General features: G+C 42.5%; 1 protein-coding gene across 1 annotated transcript in view; it reads right to left on the bottom strand.

Annotated features, from left to right (window-relative positions):
• Positions 1 to 230: 230 nt before the first annotated feature.
• The window catches only part of LOC101614707 (cytochrome P450 3A21-like), a 29,160-nt gene continuing 8,901 nt past the window's right edge, over positions 231 to 20,489 (bottom strand). Inside the window, exons 8-13 of the mRNA XM_045142672.1 lie at positions 16,214 to 16,338; positions 15,297 to 15,363; positions 13,090 to 13,250; positions 11,355 to 11,581; positions 8,631 to 8,790; positions 231 to 361 (exon numbers count right to left, since the gene is read on the bottom strand). Coding sequence (XP_044998607.1) covers positions 266 to 361; positions 8,631 to 8,790; positions 11,355 to 11,581; positions 13,090 to 13,250; positions 15,297 to 15,363; positions 16,214 to 16,338 — 836 coding nt within the window. The 3' untranslated portion in view covers positions 231 to 265. The remainder of the gene's footprint in view (positions 362 to 8,630; positions 8,791 to 11,354; positions 11,582 to 13,089; positions 13,251 to 15,296; positions 15,364 to 16,213; positions 16,339 to 20,489) is intronic.

Here is a 20,489-nt window from a genome sequence, read left to right on the forward strand (position 1 = left end):
ATCTATCTTTGGCTATATTGATATAGCTCGATTTGAAACAGAGAAGATGAAAAAATATATATCTGGTAGTAAGTAATCATTTCCTTTCCATTACACAATAAATCAGACTACACAAGACACCAAATAATGAGTGTACTGAATTGTTAATTAGTCAAGAAGTTCTGTAGATTAAGGCCATATTCACGTATGTTTTATCCACAAAATTACTTAGTCTCTAGTATTCAGAACATGTTCTCTTTTTAAAACATCAGAACTCAAGATAAATTCAGCATCCATTCATAGTCCCATCTCTTGGCACAACCTTCAGAACAATGGGTTTCTCTGGACAAAGAGGTAGTTTCTTGAAAAATTTCAAAGGGATCTGCCAGAGATAAAGAAGCACATTAATAGTGAATAAAAGAATCAAGAAAAATCACTGCATCAAAACAGAACACACACATTAAGACCGAGAATGCAACCTGCACATGGGGTCACGTGCCCGTAATCTAGCTCTCTGCAGACAGGGGCAGGAGATTCACAGGTTTGAAGCCAGAGGAGCTACGTAACAAGTTCTAAAACAACTTCAGCAACATAGTGAGACACTGCTGCAAAAATGCCTTCAACAAATTAAAAAAAAAAAAAAACCTTTACAAATGCATGCAAGCATTTTAGCAGCTTATATCTTTCTTCCATACAGATGACAGATAGCTAGCTACATAGATAGAGAGATAGAGAGATGATAGATGTCTCAAGATTGCAGAGTGAAAGCATAAACACATGTATTTATGTACTGAAGCATTTCCTGAGCACCTATTCTGTTCAGGGTCTGAAACAAAATCATGTTGGCATGTCTTCTTTATTGACTTAAGTTTTAAGTTAAAAGGCAGTTTGAAAATTTTAAAACATTTTAGGCATTTGACAAGCTATTGTGAAAGGCAATATGTATTTAACTTTGTATTTGCAATGAAACCCAAGCATTAAACATTACAATACTAGAAGTAATCCTTCACTTCTAAAGAGTCCAGTCATCCCTCTAAAGTGATGGGAAGAAGACTTTAAATATCCTGCTTTTGTTCTATTTCCTCTTGGCTTCTTAGGATGGTGCAAATGGGGCATTTTGCTAAAATATATTTTATTGGGCTGGAGGGATGGCTTAGTGATTAAGGCATTTGCCTGCAAAGTCAAAGTACCCAGGATCAATTCCCCAGGACCCACGTTATCCAGAGTCACAAGGTGGTGCATGTGTCTGGCGTTCGTTTGCAGTGTCTGGAGGCAATGGAGTGCCCATTCTCTCTCTCTCTTTCTCAAATAAATTAATAAATATGAAATATTTATTTATTTATTTGTGTGTGAGAAAGAGGTAGAGAGAGAGAGAGAGGAGAGAGAGAATGAGCATGCCAGAGCCTCTAACCACTAAAAAGGAACCCCAGATGCATGCGCCACCATGTGAATCTGGCTTTACATGGGTACCGGGGAATCCAAACCTGGGTCATTTGTCTTTGCAGGCAAGCACTTTAACCACCAATCCGTCTCTCCAGTCTGTATGGGGAGCTTTTGAACTATACAGTATTAAACTAATCTTACTATGTCAGTACACAGGAGAACAAAGTATCATGTAGATTTAGAAAGAGCACTTTGTAGAGGGCTAGAGCTTTCCAGCAATTTCTGCCTCTCACTATGCATGCCAGAAGTATACCTTGTCTCCAAAAAAGCACTCTCCCCTCCTCTGTTACTATAAAGGAAGCCTACTAACAGAGAAGACTTGCATTATTTTAAAACAAATTTAAATAAAATTTTTGGTGGTTTGATTCAGGTGTCCCCCATAAACTTCAGTGTTCTGAATGCTAGGTTCCCAGCTGATGGAAATTTGGGAATTAAGGTCTTCTGGAGGCAGTGTATTGAGGGCAGGCTTATGAGTGGTATAGCTAGTTTCCCCTTGCCAGTGTTTGGCACACTGTCCTGTTGCTATGGTCCACCTTATGGTAGCCCGGGGTGATGTCCACCCTCTGCTCATGCCATCGTTTGCCCCTGCCATCGTGGAGCTTCCCCTTGAGCCTGTGAGCCAAAATAAACCTCTTTTTCCCACAAGCTGCTCTTGGTTGGGTGATTTCTACCAGTAATGCGAACCTGACTGCAACAGTAATATGGTACCAAGGAGTGGGATTGCTGCTAGACACCTGACTGTGTGGCTTTCAAGAGGAATGTGGAAGGATTTAAAGCCTTTGCCTGAGGGACTCCTTGCAGTGCTGTAAACACAGCTTGATGGATTATTCTGGTCAGAGTTGAAAGGCCTGAATGCAGTAAGAACTATGGACTGTGAGGTTTGGCTTATGAGGGTGAGAAAGAGCTTTGATTGGACTGGGCTAGCAGTTTGTGTGAGAAGCTTGCTCTTATGCCCACTGCATTGTGTAGAATGGACTAGTGTGAGCAAAGGAATATGGCATGGTTAAAAATGAAATCTTTGGGCCTAAACTGTTGCCCATTCACCTGCTAATTGTTGAGAGATTACAAACTTTGCGATTGGGCCCAGCTGACCTGTACTGGGGCAATAGGAAGAATGTAGACTCTTGAAGGGGTCTGAGTGCTCTAGGAGCGTCCTGTTCTTCAAAGTCTGCTTTATTCCCCCCTGGATTAACAAAATTCAATTAAAATTGAATTCAAAAGTCAAGAAATTAACCTTGCTATGTATTGCTTCATTTAAATCAATGATAAGTTGTCCTTTAAGTTATTTAGGTAAGACATTTCAACAGTTTTTAATTTTTTTTTTTTTTTTTTTTGTTTTTTGAGGTAGGGTCTTATTGTAGCCCAGGCTGACCTAGAATTCACTATGTAGTCTCAGGGTGGCCTCAAACTCACCGTGATCCTCCTACCTCTGCCTCCCAAGTGCTGGGATTAAAGGTGTATGTCACCACGCCCGGCTAAAATTTTTTTTGTTGTTGATTTTATTTATTTATTTGAGAGCTACAGACAGAGAGAGATGGGGCAGAGGGAGAGAGAGAGAGAGAGAGAGAGAGAGAGAGAGAGAGAGAGAGAGAGAGAATGGGCACACCAGGGCTTCCAGCCACTGCAAACGAATTCCAGACACATGCGCCCCTTGTGCATCTGGCTAACGTGGGTCCTGGGGAATTGAGCCTCCAACCGGGGTCCTTCAGCTTCACAGGCAAGTGCTTAAGCATTAAGTCATCTCTCCAGCCCAGTTTTTAAATTTTTTTTTCTTACTTTGTATTTATTTATTTGAGAGTGACAGAGAGAGAAAGAGGCAGATATATATAGAGAGAGGATGGGTGTGTCAGGGCTTCCAGCCACTGCAAACGAACTCCAGACGCGTGCGCCCCCTTGTGCATCTGGTTAATGTGGGTCCTGGGGAATCGAGCCTCGAACCGGGGTCCTTAGGCTTCACAGGCAAGCGCTTAACTGCCAAGCCCTCTGGCCAGCCCCAGTTTTTTTTTTTTTAATGTGCCACCTTACAGAGAAAATGTACATGGGGGCTGGAGAGATGGCTTAGTGGTTAAGTGCTTGTCTGTGAAGCCTAAGGACCCCGGTTCAAGGCTCGGTTCCCCAGGTTCCACTTTAGCCAGATGCACAAGGGGGCGCACGCGTCTGGAGTTCGTTTGCAGTGGCTGGAAGCCCTGGCATGCCCATTCTCTCTCTCTCCCTCTATCTGTCTTTCTCCCTGTGTCTGTCACTCTCAAATAAAAAAATAAAAAATGAAAAAAAAATTTTTTTTAAATTTTTTTTAAAAAAGAGAATGCACATGGTACTATAAAAATTGACTCAAGTATAAATAAATCACATTATCATCTCATTGGATATAGAAAAGATATTTGATAAAAATTCCACAGCTCCTCATTGTAAAAGTACTAAAGAAACTGGGAATACAGGAACATATGTCAATACAATAAAGGCTACTTATGATAAACCTATAGCCAACATTTTACTAAATGGAGAAAAACATGAAGCATTTCCAGTATGAGAAACAAGACCAAGGTGTCCACTCTTCCCTTTCATTTAATATAATATTAGAAGTCTTAAATTACAGTAAATAAGACAAGGGATACAAATTGGGAAGGAAGAATCAAATTATCATTATTTGTAGATGATATGATTCTATACATAGGGGACCCTAAAGATACTACCAGCAAACTGTTAGATATGATAAATTCTTTCAGCAAGGTAGCATGATACAAAATTAATACACAGAAATAAACAATACACAGAAAGTAGTTTTCCTATATACTAAAAGGTCAGGGAAACACTTCCACTCATAATTGCCTCAGAAAAATTAAGTACCTTGGAATGAACCTTACTAAGAAAGTGAAGGATCTTTACAATGAAAACTTTAAAACACTCTTGAATATAATGAAACAATCCACTAGAAAATGGAAACACACCCATGTTCATGGATTGGAAGAATCAATGTTGTGAAAATGTCTATCTTATTAAAAGTAACCTATAGATTTAATGCAATCCCCATCAGAATTTAAATGGTATTCTTTACTGAAATAGAACAAACAATTCTAAAATTTATTTGGAAGCACAAAAAGCAATTTTCAGCAAGAAAAATGAGGCTGGAGGTATTATCATACCTGATTTTAAAATCTATTACAGAACCATAGTAACAAAACAGCATGGTACTGGCACAAAACAGATATGTAGATCAATGAAACAGAATAGAGGACTCAGAGGTAAACCCAGGCAGCTAAAGCCACCTTATTTTTCTTTTTTACACAAATGCCAAAAGTATTGAGTAAAGAAAAGTGAGCTTTTACACAGGGTTTTGGGAAAACTGGTTATCTATATTGAGAAGGATGAAAATAAATCCTTATCTATCTCCATGCACAAGATTCAAGTCCAAGTGTATCAAAAACCTTAATATCAGGGACTGGAGAGAAGGCACAGCAATTAAGGCACTTGCCTGTGAAGCACAATGACCCAGGTTCTATTCCTCAGTATCCACATGAAGCCAGATGCACAAGATGGTACATGTGTCTGGAGTTCATTTATAGTAGCTAGAGGCCGTGGTGCTCCCATTATCTCTCTTTCAAGTCAATAAAGTATTTACTTATAAAAACCTTAATATCAGATCTAAAACTCTGAATCTGCTAGAAGAAAAAGTAGGGGACTTCAACATGTAGGCATAGGCAAGAATTTTGTTTTAATACAACCCAAGTTGTTCAGGAAGTAAAACCACTAATCAACCACTAGGACCTCATGAAATTAAAAAGCTTTGATATAGCAAGGGCACTGTGAATAGAGCAAAGAAAATCTTTTCTAGCCATACATTTGACAGAGGATGAGTATCTAGGATATACAAAGAACTCAAAAAAAAAAAAAAAACTAAATAAGAAATAAAACAACCCAATTTAAAAAATGGGCTATAGAAGTGAATAGAGTTCTCAAGTGAGGAAATATAAATACCAATAAACATCTAAAATGTTCTTTAGCCATTGGAGAAATTAAAATTAAAGCTATTTTGTGGCTCCATCTAAGTCCTGTCAGAATGGCTGTCATTAAGAAGCCAAATGACAATAAATGCTAGTGAGGATGTGGGGAAAGAGGAACCCTTCTCCATTGTTGAAGGAAATGTAAACTGGTCCAGCCATTGTGGAAACTAGTGTGGAGGTTCCTGAGACAGCTAAAAATAGGTTTACCATATGACCCAACTATTCCACTCCTTGGCATATAACCTTATTATTATAGAGATAATTGCTTGTCATCTGATGAATGGATAAGGAAGATGTCATATATTTGCACAATGGAATTTTATTGAGCTATAAAGAAAATGGAAATTATGAAATTTGCAGGCACATGGTTGGATCTGAAAGGTCATGCTGAGTGAGGTAACCCATGCTCAGAAAAGCAAATGGCACATGTTCATTCTCATATGTGGATCCTAGCTTCAATGTTTAGATTTGTTTGTGAGTTGAAATAAAAGACAAGACCAGGAAGATAGAAAGGAGTTAGTCAGGAGAGGGGAGAAGGGAGTGCTTAAAGAGAGGGTATATGATTTCGGACAATGGAACACTCAGGAGCCATAGATCATTGTTAGAAAATTTTCAGTGCCAGGGATGGGATACCTCCAGAGAGTTGTTGGCCAGGGAGATCCCTGGTGCCCCTAAAATGTTATAGGCCATAGCCAAGGCCTTTGGTTTCCCACCAGGAATAGATGGTAAGACCCTATTGCTGAAGACTCCACATACTTGGGTGCAAGGCCACTGAGAAATCCTTCTGGAACTGAGCTGATAACCTCCTCCATGTAGACCAGCTGACAGAAAGCTGGAAGAAGCCATTCTACAGGTAGTTCAATGGGAAAAAGAGATACCACCTGTGAAGATACTCAACAGTGGACACTGCAAGCCTTATAATTGGCCAGCCAGGCCAAATGAGCCAATGGGTGCAATAGTGGCATGTCTGTCATGGTGGAAACCAACTGCCCTCCAATTGGACTGGAGGCCCTCTCCATGGAGGGGGGAAACACATCCCTGATACTGAAAACTTAAAACAGGGTAGTCATGAACCCTGGGGGTGTAACATCTGCTGATGTCTGGAAAAAATGTATATACTATGCTTATCAAACTGCCCAGTAAGCACTTCTCTTAATATTCATACCCTTATATTAACGCTACTCTCACTTTGGGTAGAGAATCTTCTCTTTTCAGATGGCAGTGACCTTGGGATGACTCAGAAGGTATCATAGTGCTGGAATGAAGTGATTGGAGTACTGAGTAACATCTCGATCACACCTTCCAAGGCTCAGGGTCTAATGTGGAAGAGGTGGTGGAAAGAATGTAAGAGCCAAAGGAAGGGTAGGACTCCTTACAATGTGCTCCTCCAGACACAAAATGGCCTGGATATCCATGACCTCACAGTGCCTGACACTACCTACACAAGACCATTATAAGAGGAGGAAAAGACCATGACATCAAAATAAAAGAGGGACTGATTGAGATGGGGAGGGGATATGATGGAGAATGGAATTTCAAAGGGGAAATGGGGGGGGTATTAGCACGGGATATTCTTTATAATCATGGAAGAGGTTAAAACATTGAGAAAAAAAGAGAGGGTATAGTCGACATGTAAGTAGAGGGTAAATTTCTTGTGGGGGATTACCTAAGGGGAGGGGATCAAAGAGAGGAGAGTGGGAGGAGAGTTAGTTAAAATATAAGATTTATAAATAAGCTATATGGAAACCTACTTCTTGGCAACTCTTGACATATATGTTAAATAGAGACAGAAAGAAATTGGGCAAAGTACATCATAGAGGTAGATAATGTTGTGTCCAGAAGGCATGGATTATTATTACAAAAGTTTCTATGCTTAGGGGTGAGATACCTTCCAGAGAGTGGTTGGCCATGCCCAAAACATTACAAGCTACTGCCAAGGCTCTTGGTTCCTACAAAAACTAGCACTAGATACAATTGCTAAAGAAGCCACATGTGGGCTGGAGAGATGGCTTAGCGGTTAAGCGCTTGCCTGTGAAGCCTAAGGACCCCGGTTGGAGGCTCGGTTCCCCAGGTCCCACGTTAGCCAGATGCACAAGGGGGCATACGCATCTGGAGTTCGTTTGCAGAGCCTGGAAGCCCTGGCGCTCCCATTCTCTCTCTCTCCCTCTATCTGTCTTTCTCTCTGTCTGTCGCTCTCAAATAAATAAATAAATAAAAATTAAAAAAAAAAAAAAAGAAGCCACATGCTTGGGTTGCAGGTCACTGAGAAACGAAACTGGAGCTGAGCTGGACGCCTTCTCCCATTGAACTAGTTGTCAGAACGCTGGAAAAACCTAGGCAGCCAGTTGCAGGAGAAAAGTCATCAGCTGTGTTAACCAGCAGTGGATCCTGCAAGCTTTATGGCTGGCCTGACAAGAAAATGTGCCACCTGGTGCAAAGTTTTCATGTCTGTTATGGGGGAACCAACTGGTCTCTGATTGGACTTGTGGTCCACTCCACAAGAGGGAATTCATGTCTGGCACTGAAAACCTAATGAAGAGCCTATGGCTTGGAAGGTCTTAAGTCTGTAACTACTGCTGTTGACTGGTTAAATGGATATATTATGCCCGCCAAACTTCTCTCAATACTTATGTTTTACCCATGTATTAATACAACTCTTTATCTTATTTTATTTTTGATTTTTCAAGGTAGGGTCTCACTCGAGTCCAAGCTCACCTGAACTGTGTAGTCCCAGGCTGGCTTCCAGCACACAGTGATCCTCCTACCTTGGCTTCCTGCAGGCTGTAATTAATGGTGTGCATCACCACGCCTCACCTCAACATGTTTCTTTTCTTTGTTTTTTAAAATTATTTTCATTTATTTATTTGCAAGCAGAAAGAGAGGAAGAGAGAAGAGACAGAGAGAGAATGGGGGTACCAGGGTCTCTAGTCCCTTCAAATGAACTCCAGATGCAGGCACCACTTTGTGCATCTGGCTTACATGGGTATTAATGAATCAAACTCAGGTGAATATGTTTTGCAGGCAAGTACCTTAGCTGCTGGGCCATCTCTCAAGCCCACAACTCTTACTTTTGCTTAGAGAAGTTTTGCTTTTCATATGGTAGTGACCACTGGAGTGACTCAAAACTCACCAAAGCGCTAAGAAGACAGTGGAGTGTTCAGTATTAAGTGACACATCTCTACCACATCCTCCAAGTCTCAGCCTCACCTGTGTTTCTTTGCAAACTTGGAGGGAGAAGTTCTGCAGGACCTTGACGACAGCAAGTTTCATGTACATGAGAGCAAACCTCATGCCAAGGCACTTCCTGGGTCCAATTCCGAAGGGCATGTACATGCAAGGATCGATGCTCTCCTCGTTCTTGCTGAACCTGGTGTCACAATGTGTGGAAGACAACTGTCAGGGAAATACGAAATCCACAAGTGCCACCCACTTGGAGTTCTCACCCTCCTCCAATGGAATCACAGAGTCCTTTGTGGGGTGACCAGTGACATCCTCCTGTGTGTATTTCACTATGAGTTTTGGGAATTATGCCTAGTCCATTCTCCTGACTGTGTAAGAACTTCCGCTCTGGTTGAAACGAAGTGAGTTTTCTTTTTAAGGCAAATGTATCATCCAACCTTACAATTTCATTAAGGATGTTGAAGTGCCCCCAGTGTGAAAGCATTATAAGAATTAGAAAGCTTAAAGCTGGGTGTGGTGGCGCATACCTTTAATCCCAGCACTTGGGAGGCAGAGGAAGGAGGATCGCCATGAGTTCTAGGCCAGCCTGAGACTCCATAGTGAATTCCAGGTCAGCCTGAGCTACAGACCCTACCTCAAAAAGGGAAAAAAAAAAAAAAAGAAAGAAAGCTTAAAGAAACACCACATTCCTCCCAAAATATGGGTTAGCCATTTGCTAACTGAATAATGAGGAGAGAAGAAAAGGATCTTGGTCACTAATGAAATTACAATTATTCAAATCTCCTCTGTTCCCTCTCTTCTCTTTCTTCCCATTCTTTGTAATTCCTGTCATCCTCCTCTTGCCTCTCTGCCTCTTACCTGCCTCTGCCTTTTCTCCTTCATTCTCTACTTAACTTTTCTTAACTTTCTCTGCCCCCTCAAAGAGGACTCGGAATCAGACCACTTGCAAGGGTGCACCGTGCTTCTCTACTGCGGTCACCGCTGCCTTGCCTGTCAACCTCCATTAGACAGAAAAGTACTGAACATATAGGCCTATGTACCACCTGATTTGATTTCTCATTGTTTGATCATATGAATTAAAGTGTTAACTTAGGGAAAGTAATAAAGGAACTATAATGGTCTGTTTAATAAGAATTCTTAAACATTTGGCTGGAAAGGTAGCTCAGTATTTAAGGCACTAGCTTGCCAAGCCTGATGGCCCAGGTTCCATTCCCCGGGGCTCACGGAAAGCCCAACACACAAACCAACGCGTGCATTTGGTGTTTGTTTGCAACAACAAGTGGCCCTGCTGCGTCCATTCTCTCTCTTCCGCCCCCCCCCCACTTCCTTGCATATAAATAAATAAGTAAAGAAGAACTCTTCCACATTTACAAGTGGTGTTCTCTAGTCACATGGGTGTCAGTGGAACGCAGAGGCAGGGTGTGAATGGCACAGCTGGTCTGGGTGGATAAAAGAGACATTCAAACTCTTCTATAGGCTTTTGATATACATGATTTTATTCTAGTCTCAGTTTTTGATGATTCTCCCCAGCTCATCTGGTTTCTGGTGCCCAATTAAGCCTGTTCCACCTGTGAGATGACTGAAGAAGCCACGGGGAAGGGCAGCGAGAGGTCTCTGCGTCTCTAATCATGAGACTACAGGACACAGAAGTGCCGGGCACAGAGGGAACACAGAAGTCATCTGGACATAGAACAGAGAAGTCAGCAAACTCTAATTGACTCCTCCAATAAATACTATTATATGTAGACTGTGTGCTAACACCAGGCACACCATGGCCAAAAAGATGACGTCTCTGCAGTCAGGAAGCGCATTAGCATATTCCAACTCTTGTCTCAATGCCAGGTGTCCCGACTCACCAGCATTTACCTTAAAAAGACCAATCTCTTTCTTCATTATGAATAAAATACTAGGAATATGTCAACTGTTTCTATATTGCAAATAGTGCTAAAAGCATAGGTTTGCCATCAAATTCCCAAGAGAGAGAGAGAAAGAGAGATTACTAGAATACTATGGGAGAAAATCATCAACACTATGAATCACAGAACCAGCACCTTGAAACATTCAAACTGTATCCTAGACACCTAGTTAGAAGAACAAGACTGAAATCTGTTGGCTGCCTTTGTTTTGGTTCTATCTAAATAGGTAATGAGAACACATGGAGAAGACAGCTCTTTAGTATGTTAATTCTGGCTTTTCAGATTGCTAGCTTCCTAAATAAAGCACAGTTAAAGATTTAGCTCTTGGTCTTATTCTTGTGAATGGTGGCAGGGACTGCTTATGATACTAACTTTTAAATAACTATATGTACATAGGAATATGCTGGGCGTGGTTGTGCATGCCTTTAATCTCATCACTCAGAGGCAAAGGTAGGAGGATTGCCCTGAGTTCAAGGCCACCCTGAGACTACTTAGTGAATTCCAGGTCAGCCTGGACTACAGCAAGACCCTTCCTCAATAAACCAAAAACAAACAAACAAACAAACAAACAAAAAACTATGAGTTAACAATATAAATATATGGGTAGGGTTTACGATAAAGGTCAGGGCCTTTGATAGACATGCAATATTATTTTTCTAGTCTAAAATTCACTTAGTTTCAACAATTACTATGTTGTAATTAAAAAGGCCCCAAAATCAAATATGCATGGAAATGAACACAAATTATGTGCATGTCACCTCTAGTAAGAGGCATCATGTGATGATGTGTGCACCAGCCTGGTTCCCGGATCTTCCCATTTTCAGAGTCCCTGTACCTTTCAGGGCGGAACTCCTCGGGCTCAGGCCAGTACTTCGGGTCTCGCTGAAGGATGAAGGTTGGTACCATCACCACTGTGCCTTTGGGAATGAATACTCCATTGATTTCAACATCTTTGCTACAGATTCTCTGAATTTTAGCAGCAATTGGGTACAACCTGAGAGTTTCCCTCACAATCATGTCCAGATACTCCATGTCTGCCACAGCATCGTAAGTGGCAGGAACCTGGGATGAAAGATGCAGATTTTGGTTAACTGAGATTTGATAATGACTTTCAAATACATCTGTACAGCACTGGTGAATTGTTAGGAGTCCCAAGTTAATTACAGATTAGTAAGTCACCTTACAGTTAGTAAATCATTTTAATAACTCTCATAGATTTTGAACTGCTAGTGGACCATGGAAATGTGAGTTTAAGTGAGTATAGAAGAGCCAGTCCCCTACAGAGAAGCACATATTTGCAGCATTTAACATGCATTGCTTTTCTTTCTCATGAAAGGACATGTGATGTGTCAGAAGTACACTTAAGGGCTAAAAAGATGGCTTAGCGGTTAAGCGCTTGCCTGTGAAGCCTAAGGACTCTGGTTCGAGGCTCGATTCCCCAGGACCCACGTTAGCCAGATGCACAAGGGGCGCACGCGTCTGGAGTTCATTTGCGGTGGCTGGAGGCCCTGGCGCGCCCTTTCTTTCTCTCTCTCTATCTGCCTCTTTCTCTTTGTCACTCCCAAATAAATAAATAAATAAAAATGAACAGAAGTACACTTAAGAAAACAAATCCAGACACTGCTATATGTTACCCCTCATCAGCATGTTTAATTGACAACTCATATATATATATATTTTTAATCAAGGTAAGGTCGCACTCTAGTTCAGGCTGACCTGGAATTCACTATGTAATCTCAGGGTGGCCTCGAACTCACGGCGATCCTCCTACCCCTGCCTCCCGAGAGCTGGGATTAAAGGTGTGTGCCACCACGCCCAGCTATGTTTGGTAAATTTTTGACTTAAAATAATTCCAGTATGTTAATACAAATATGTGGTTTGGATACAAACATACTAAGAAGAAACACTGTATTAAACTGGCCCTGACAAACTTCACTAGAAAAAAAAAATTTTTTTTTTTTGCAGTTCCATCGTGAGAGAAGAAGGTAAACGTGGATGCTACCTGAGCACAAAATCTCAACTCCAGCGGAAGACCCACTAGAGAAGTGAGGACAGCACACTTCCAGGGTCTTGAGAGAGGCCGTAAGGGAAAGGCTGAGAGTTTGGCTCTGGTTGAGACAGCCCGACTCACACATTGGCTTCCTCACTTCTGGTCACACGTTGGGAGAGAGCAGCCGTGGGGGACCACCGAGGGCCTGCGCACCACAGCCCATGACACGCTCACTCAGTCAGCACCAAGGCCAGAGAAGAATGAGAACAAAACTAACTGTTAAGGTACTTGATTGCTAAGTGGTTACTCATACGTGCCACTGACTTTTTGTGGATACTTCGTCATGTCATTGTGGTGATAGATAATGGATATGCCAGCATCAGGGCTGTATTACAAAGATCTCATTTTCCTTTGAGTAGAATTGACTCCAATATTCTCCTCTCGGTCCTGTCTGTAGATCCTTAGAGAATATTGCTGAAAGAATCGGTGCTTATTCCCTCTGTGAAAATTCTCAAGGCCAAATGATGAGGAGGTGACCCTGTCAGGTGACCCTTCACCTCTTCCCTCCATATCCTCTCACCTTATTGGGCAGAGCTGCATCAATCTCCTCCTGGACTTTCTTCTGGACATCAGGGTGAGTGGCCAGCATGTACGTAATGAAGGTAAGACTACTGCTCACAGTCAGATGGCCAGCAAGAATTAGCATCATTAATAGGACTTCAATCTCTAGATCAGATAGAGCTAAAAGGAGGTTAAACATTTCATGTAAAGCAGGCCAAGGGGACAATGACACAGTATAGACACACAACATTTCTTGTGTCTCTGTGAATCTGGGAAAACAAAACCAAGCAGAACCAAAAACAAAACCACAAAGCAAAGCCGTCAGGTGTGTGGAAGCCTGGGACAAGAGCGAGCAGAGTGACAGAGAGCAGGTGAGAACTACAGACACTCTGCCTCAGGTTTGTACATGAAACAATGGGTCCTGACTTGGGACACTAAGCCAGGTGACAGGGACGAGGACCATCCGGACATGCACTGCAGGGCAGAGAGCAGAAGAGAGAGGAGCTCATGGTGAGCTCCACAGGTGCACAGCCTGCAATGGAATGTTTCAGATGAGAGATCTGCATCCTGCACAGACAACACACGCAAGGGCTGGAGAGATGGCTTAGCAGTTAAGGCGATTGCCTGCAGAGCCTAAGGACCCAGGTTCTACTCTCCGGATCCCACATTAGCCAGATGCACAAGGGTGAGGAAAGCACAAGGTCGCACATGCCCACTAGGTGGTGTGAGTGTCTGTAATTTGATTGAAGTGGCTGAAGCCCTGGTGCCCTATTCTCTACTCTCTTTCTGTCTCTCTGTCTCTTGCTTTCTCTAAATAAATAAATAAATAGAAAATACATGCTAGAGAAAGGAAGCCCTGTACTTCCTGGCTTCTTCAGTGATGCCATAGGTGGGATATGAACTTAGGAGAAGGCTTACACTCAAAGTTTTCAGTAAAGAAGTGCAGAATACAAGTGTTTTAAAATATGTGGATAGGCTGGAGGGATGCCTTAGTGGTTAAAGTGCTTGCCTGAGAAGGCTAAAGATCCAGGTTCAATTCCCCAGATCCCATGTAAGCCAGATGCACACAATGGCATATGCATCTGGAGTTCATTTGCAATGGCTAGAGGCCCTGGCATGCCCTTTTTCTCTCTCTCTCCTCTCTCTCTCTAATAAATAAATAATAAAATATTTTTAAAAGGAATTTTTAAATATCTTGAAACCATGATCCAAAACCTATAAGAAAAAAGGAGAAAAAGAAAAGCAAAAGCACCACATGACACTCAGGAAACTGTGACTTGAATCCAGGTACATGTCTGCATGGATGGAAATATGAGCATCATTTTAGGGGAAGATAAGGGCAAACACATTGGAAAAGCCACAGCCTGAGCCCTGGTAAGGGGAGACCAGCTCTGTCTGATTGTGAACATGGATACTCAGACAGAGCAGGGAGAGGCCCGACCATGTAGATCAATCAGAATCCTGAGCCGCCCACACCGGCACTGACTGCGCTGATTGGACCTCTCTGAACACTCAGGAAGCTGGAGAGATTTGGCGCAAAGCCACCATTGCTTGGTAATTTCTCATGCCAGCCAGGCACAGGCAGAGTGCCTCGGTGTGAGGAGTCTCCAGTGGGGTTGGGGCCCTTGGTACCATCTGGTCAGAACATCTTGAGAGCAGCCCCCTCACACAACACGCTTACAGAACTCATCCCATCCAGGAAGGAAAAAGCAAGGATCAGCCTGCAAGCAGCTGGCTCATAAAGCCAGTGGCACTGGTTAGAAGTGTGAGTAGGGAATATCCTGCCTCAGGGGATTCTCCTTGAACAAGAGTCACCTTGTAAGAAAAATGAACCTTTACAGTATTTGGAGGTGGTGAACACTCTTCCACCAAGTACTGTGTGAGCGTCATTCTCTTTAGACACTGCTCCTCCTGACCGGAAGCTCTTGAGGCAAGTTTCCAGGCAGAGGTTCTGATGCAGGGGGTCTGGATGAGGCTGAGAAGCAGCACCTGTCCTCAGGTGGGCGCCCACACATCATCCAGGACTTCGGGACATGAAAGACCCATGCCTTTCTGATGTTAAGCATGCCTACACTGTGTGCTACTGAAACTTTCCTGCATCTTCCGTGTATAATATTTGTGTCTGGGACTTTCTGCAGTTAGACAAGATGGTTCCTCTGCACATGACCAGAACAAGCCCTCCCTCAGAGCTTCTCCACCTGTAGATCAAGATGCACCCTATGTTACCTTTACGGGACGCCACGTCTTCTGGATTCTGGGTGTTCATCATCAGCTGAAGAAAATCCACTCGGGGCTGAAAGCAGACAGAAACGTCAAAGATCAGCTGTGGGGTCAGAAGCGAGTAAGAAGTACAGAAGCCAGCCTCACAGAATCTGGGCAGCAGTGCCTGAGTCACAGGCGAGCAAAACACCCTTGTACACGTGCGGTACTGCAGGCAGGCTATCATGGAGAACGACCTGCCATCTGGCCCGCAGCCTTTGTCGTTGCTCTCCATGGTCCTGAGTACCTCCGGCTTCTCTCGCAGATCAGACTTCTGGCCAGATACAGGACAGCCCCCTCCGTCACACCCACTTGTTTTAATGAAACTTGTGAGCATTTTTTTTCTTTTACTGTATTCTTATCTCAGGACCCCATACAATAATCTACAGTCATTTTCTATAGCTCATTTTCAGTATTTATGTGAACATCTTCAAATACACAAATCGCAGAATACCACAAAATCTTCAGTGAAATCTCAGGTTCCACCTTGCCTCCCCGTTACTCAATATTCTTATGCTGGCATTGAGGCTCGATGGGTCATAGATGGCTTACCCAGGGGGCAGTCTAATGCTTGTAGAAGACGCTGCAGCGCTTAAAGGGCAGGTGAGGCTCAAATTCTTTTTATTTTTTTATTTTTTTGGTTTTTTGAGGTAGGATCTCACTCTGGCTCAGGCTGACCTGGAATTCACTATGTAGTCTCAGGGTGGCCTCGAACTCTTGGCGATCCTCCTACCTCTGCCTCCCAAGTGCTGGGATTAAAGGCGTGCGCCACCACACCCGGCTCAAGGCTCAAATTTAACAGACCTCACAGGGCCTCCTAGCGGAGATGCATGACCTGCCACAAACCATCGTGAAATTCATATCAACCTTTACTGCAATTTTACCTCCTCATTAGCTTCAAGGCGATCTTTCCGTGTCCTTATAAAGTTTTGTAAAAATGATATAGCATCACTTGGCAATATGGAGATATTCAACATGTCATATACTTTTTTAAGGAATGGAAAGATTGCTGCAGAGTAAAGAAAAAAAAATCTTAGTGAAAAATACAATCCTCACTGAGAATATTTGCGCTTTTATCAGACAGTCGGAGGATGACGAGGATCAGGACCCCAGCCAGGAGTCAGTCCCTCTGTGACTTTGGCTCAAACTCAAGCCAGTGACTGACCAGGGATACATAAATCACACATAGCGCCACCACCTACGAGTGAGGCCAAGGTCCTTCCTGCACCTTTGCAGTGAGCACAGGAGCAGGGTTATACGTGCTCTCATTTCCCCTTGCTCTATTAGAACGCAGTCTGCCGGCAAATCAGGACATTTACCTTCTTCCATGTCACTGCATCAAAAAAAAATTTTATTGACTACCTCCAAACATATTCACGTGGCTAGAGGCCCTAGTGTTCCCATCCTTTCTCTCTATCTGCCTCTTTCTCTTTCAAATAAATAAATTAATTAAATATTTTTTAAATAATTAGATAACTGGGTAAGCTTTAAGGGCTCAGAATATCATTTGGAGGCTGTTAGTTATATTTTTGACAAAAATTCTTTCTCAGTGAATGGCTTCACTGTATCTTCATTCTAGTAATGTTTTCATGGGGTGTGTGTGTGTGTGTGTGTGTGTGTGTGTGTGTGTGCACATGCTCATGTTTGTGTGTAGTGTGTGAGTGGTCCTGCATGTGAGGGTGCATGTGTGTCATGGCATATGTGTGGAGATCAGAGAACCACTTTCCAGTAAGTTCTTGCCTTTTTACCTTGTTTGAGTCAGGACTTCTCTCTGAATTCTTGCAGGAGGTTTTTAGAAAATTCTCTTGTTTCCACATCCAGGCATGCCCTCAGCATCAGTGTCATGGGATTACAGAAACCCACTATGGCTTCTGGATTCTTAAGTGGTCTGCAGATCAAACTTGGGGAATTGGGCTTGAGTGGGAAGCTTTATCCACCGAGGCAGGTCCCAAGGCCTCTTGCTAATGATTTATTTTTACTACTGCCCTCCCCAATCCTGGGTATTGAAATAAGATCCTAATACATGCTAGGCAGGTAGTTTACCACTGACCTACATTTCAACATGAGTAGCACCTTCTAAAGAGAAAAGGGTCTAGAAACTGATGAACTCTATTTATGGCTTATCTAAGAATATTTCTGTCTAGAAGAGGTCAGAAAGATTTTCTTCTATGACTTATTTTCTAGAAGTTTTATAGTTTTAAGTTCTTACATTTAGATTGTTCAATCAGAATGCATTTGTATAGTTGCAGGGTAGAAATCCAAATTAGTAATTTACTAATATTTATGTAATTAAAATATAAGTCTGGGCTGAAGAGATGACTTAGTGGTTAAGGCTGTTACCTGTGAAGTCTAAGGAGTAAGGTTCAATTCCTAGGTACTCAAGTAAGCCAGATGCACATGGTGGTTCATGCATATGGAGTTCATTTGCAATGGTTGGAGGCCCTGGCATACCTATTCTCTCTCTATCTGCCTCTCTCTCCCAAATAAATAAATATAAATAAACTATTATAAACATAATTTAGAGACTGGTGAGATGGATGGCAGTTAAGGTGCTTGCCTGTGAAGCCTAAGGATCCAGGTTCAATTCCCAAGGACCCACATAAGCCAGATGCACAAGGTATCACATGCATCTGGAGTTCATTTGCAGGGGCTGAAGGCCCTCACATGCCCATTCTATCGATCCCTTTCTCTCTTTCCAATAAATACGTAAATAGAATTTAAAATACATAATTTTGTCCAAAACATATTGGAATTTTTTAATTTATTACACACAGAGAGTGTGAAAATGGGCATGCCAGGGCCTCTAGTCACTGCAAACAAACTCCAGACACATGAGCCACCATATGAATCTGTCTTATGTGGGTACTGGGGAATCAAACATGGGTCCTTAAGCTTCACAGGTAAGCGACTTAATTGCTAAGCCATCTCTTTTTTTAATTTTTAATTTTTATTTATTTATTTGGGAGAGAGAAAGAGAGAGAATGGGCACACCAGGACCTCCAGCCCACTGCAAACAAACTCCAGATGCGTGCGCCTCCTTGTGCATCTGGCTTATGTGGGTACTGGGGAATTGAACCTCAAACAGGGGTCCTTAGGCTTCAGAGGCAGGCACTTAACCGCTAAGCCATCTCTCCAACCCCTGAAAACTTTTTTGATGTCACATATCTGGAAGATAATTTTATCCAGAACATATAACGAGATCTTATAACCCAGTAACACAAGAAAGAATGACCAGTCGTACATGAGCAATGGACTTGAACATTTATCTAAAGGTGATAATAAAATAACTAATCATGTCACTTGCACTAAGGAAGTGAAAATCAAAACCACAGTACTAGGGTACATCATACTCACCACAGTGGCTTTAAGTGAGATCCTAGAAAACTAGGAGTTGGGTGAGACCTAAAGGACCTGGAATCTTATGCCCTTTGAAGGAAATATAAAGTGCCAAATTTCCTCTGTTTTATTTTAGCAAGTTAAATATAGAATGACTCGGGATGGAGAGATGGCTTAGCGGTTAAGCGCTTGCCTGTGAAGCCTAAGGACCCCAGCTCAATTCCTCAGGACCCACGTTAGCCAGATGAACAAGGGGGCTCTGGTGTCTGGAGTTCGTCTGCAGTGGCTGGAGGCCCCGGTGCACCCATTCTTGCTCTCTCTATCTCTATCTGGCTCTTTCTCTCTCTCTGTCACTCTCAAATAAATAAACAAAATAAACAAAAAAAAATTAAAAATATAGAATGACTCAGTAATGGCAGCCCTGAGTATATATCCAGAAAATATGAACACAAATGTTAAAACGTTGTCTTGTAGGTAAATATTCAGAACAGCAGTATTCTTTTTTTTTTTTTAATTATTTATTTATTTATTTGAGAGTGACAGACAGAGAGAAAGACAGATAGAGGGAGAGAGAGAGAATGGGCGCGCCAGGGCTTCCAGCCTCTGCAAACAAACTCCAGACGCGTGTGCCCCCTTGTACATCTGGCTAACGTGGGACCTGGGGAACCGAGCCTCGAACCGGGGTCCTTAGGCTTCACAGGCAAGCGCTTAACCGCTAAGCCATCTCTCCAGCCCCCAAGAACAGCAGTATTCTTAACACACGATGTGAAATTATCTCAAAAGTATATCAGCTTTATAGAATTTTTCATAGAAAATAAAGTCATCATATGCATACATGCATACATGCATACATACATACATATATACTCCACTTAAAAATATAGTACCACGTAAAAGAAGCCAGTCACACAAGACTACATATGGCTTCTATGACTCTTCTATTCTAGTTTCTTTAAATACTCAAATAAACAAATCTAGAGTTCAGACAATGAATTATTTCTGCAAAGTGGTGTTGGGGTGATGGTCCAGAGCACAAGGTTCTTAGGGGACTAAATGGTCAGGTCACCTCTCACATCTGTTAGGGCCCAGGAGACATTCCAGAGGAAGTGGTAGATTGAATATGAGTTATCCTTCCACTGCAAGTCTGAGAACCTCCCCCAGCGAGATGGCGGTACACAGTTAGAGACACAACACTTATCGGTGCAGACAATCAGGAGCTGCTGAGAGCTCACCACCAAGGGGAACTTATAACACGCCCTCCAAGACTCGGGGAGCATTGTGGAGGAGGGGGAGGGAAGAGTGTCAAAGCCACATGGTGGGAAGGTGTACTTCGAGGCATTGTTTCTCCCTTCTCCCCCACAAACAACCTGGGTGGTGTATTACGACCCCACAGTGAACACTGATAACCCCACTGAGGACAGCCCTCGGGGGAGGGGACAGGGGAGTGGGAACTAAAAGCATAACCTGATGGGAATATGATCAATGTGCAATATGTCCACATATCAATATTCTCAATAAAAATGTTCTACAGTATGGGCTTGAGGGATGGCTTAGAGGTTAAGACATTTGCCTGCAAAGCCAAAGGACCCAGGTTCAATTCCGCAGGACCCATGTTAGCCGGTTGCGGAAGGGGGTGCACGCGTCTGGAATTCGTTTGCAGTGGCGTGAGGCCCTGGCATGCCCATTCTTTCTCTCTTTCCCTTTTTCTCTGTCAAATAAATAAATAAAATATGTAAAAAAATGTTCTGCACTCAACAGTGGTGATAAGTGCATATGACTGTGGAAAACAACGCTAATTTTCGCACATTAAACTGGCCATTGGAG

Source organism: Jaculus jaculus, chromosome 2 (assembly GCF_020740685.1).
Source record: "Jaculus jaculus isolate mJacJac1 chromosome 2, mJacJac1.mat.Y.cur, whole genome shotgun sequence".
Classification (NCBI taxonomy): domain Eukaryota; kingdom Metazoa; phylum Chordata; class Mammalia; order Rodentia; family Dipodidae; genus Jaculus; species Jaculus jaculus.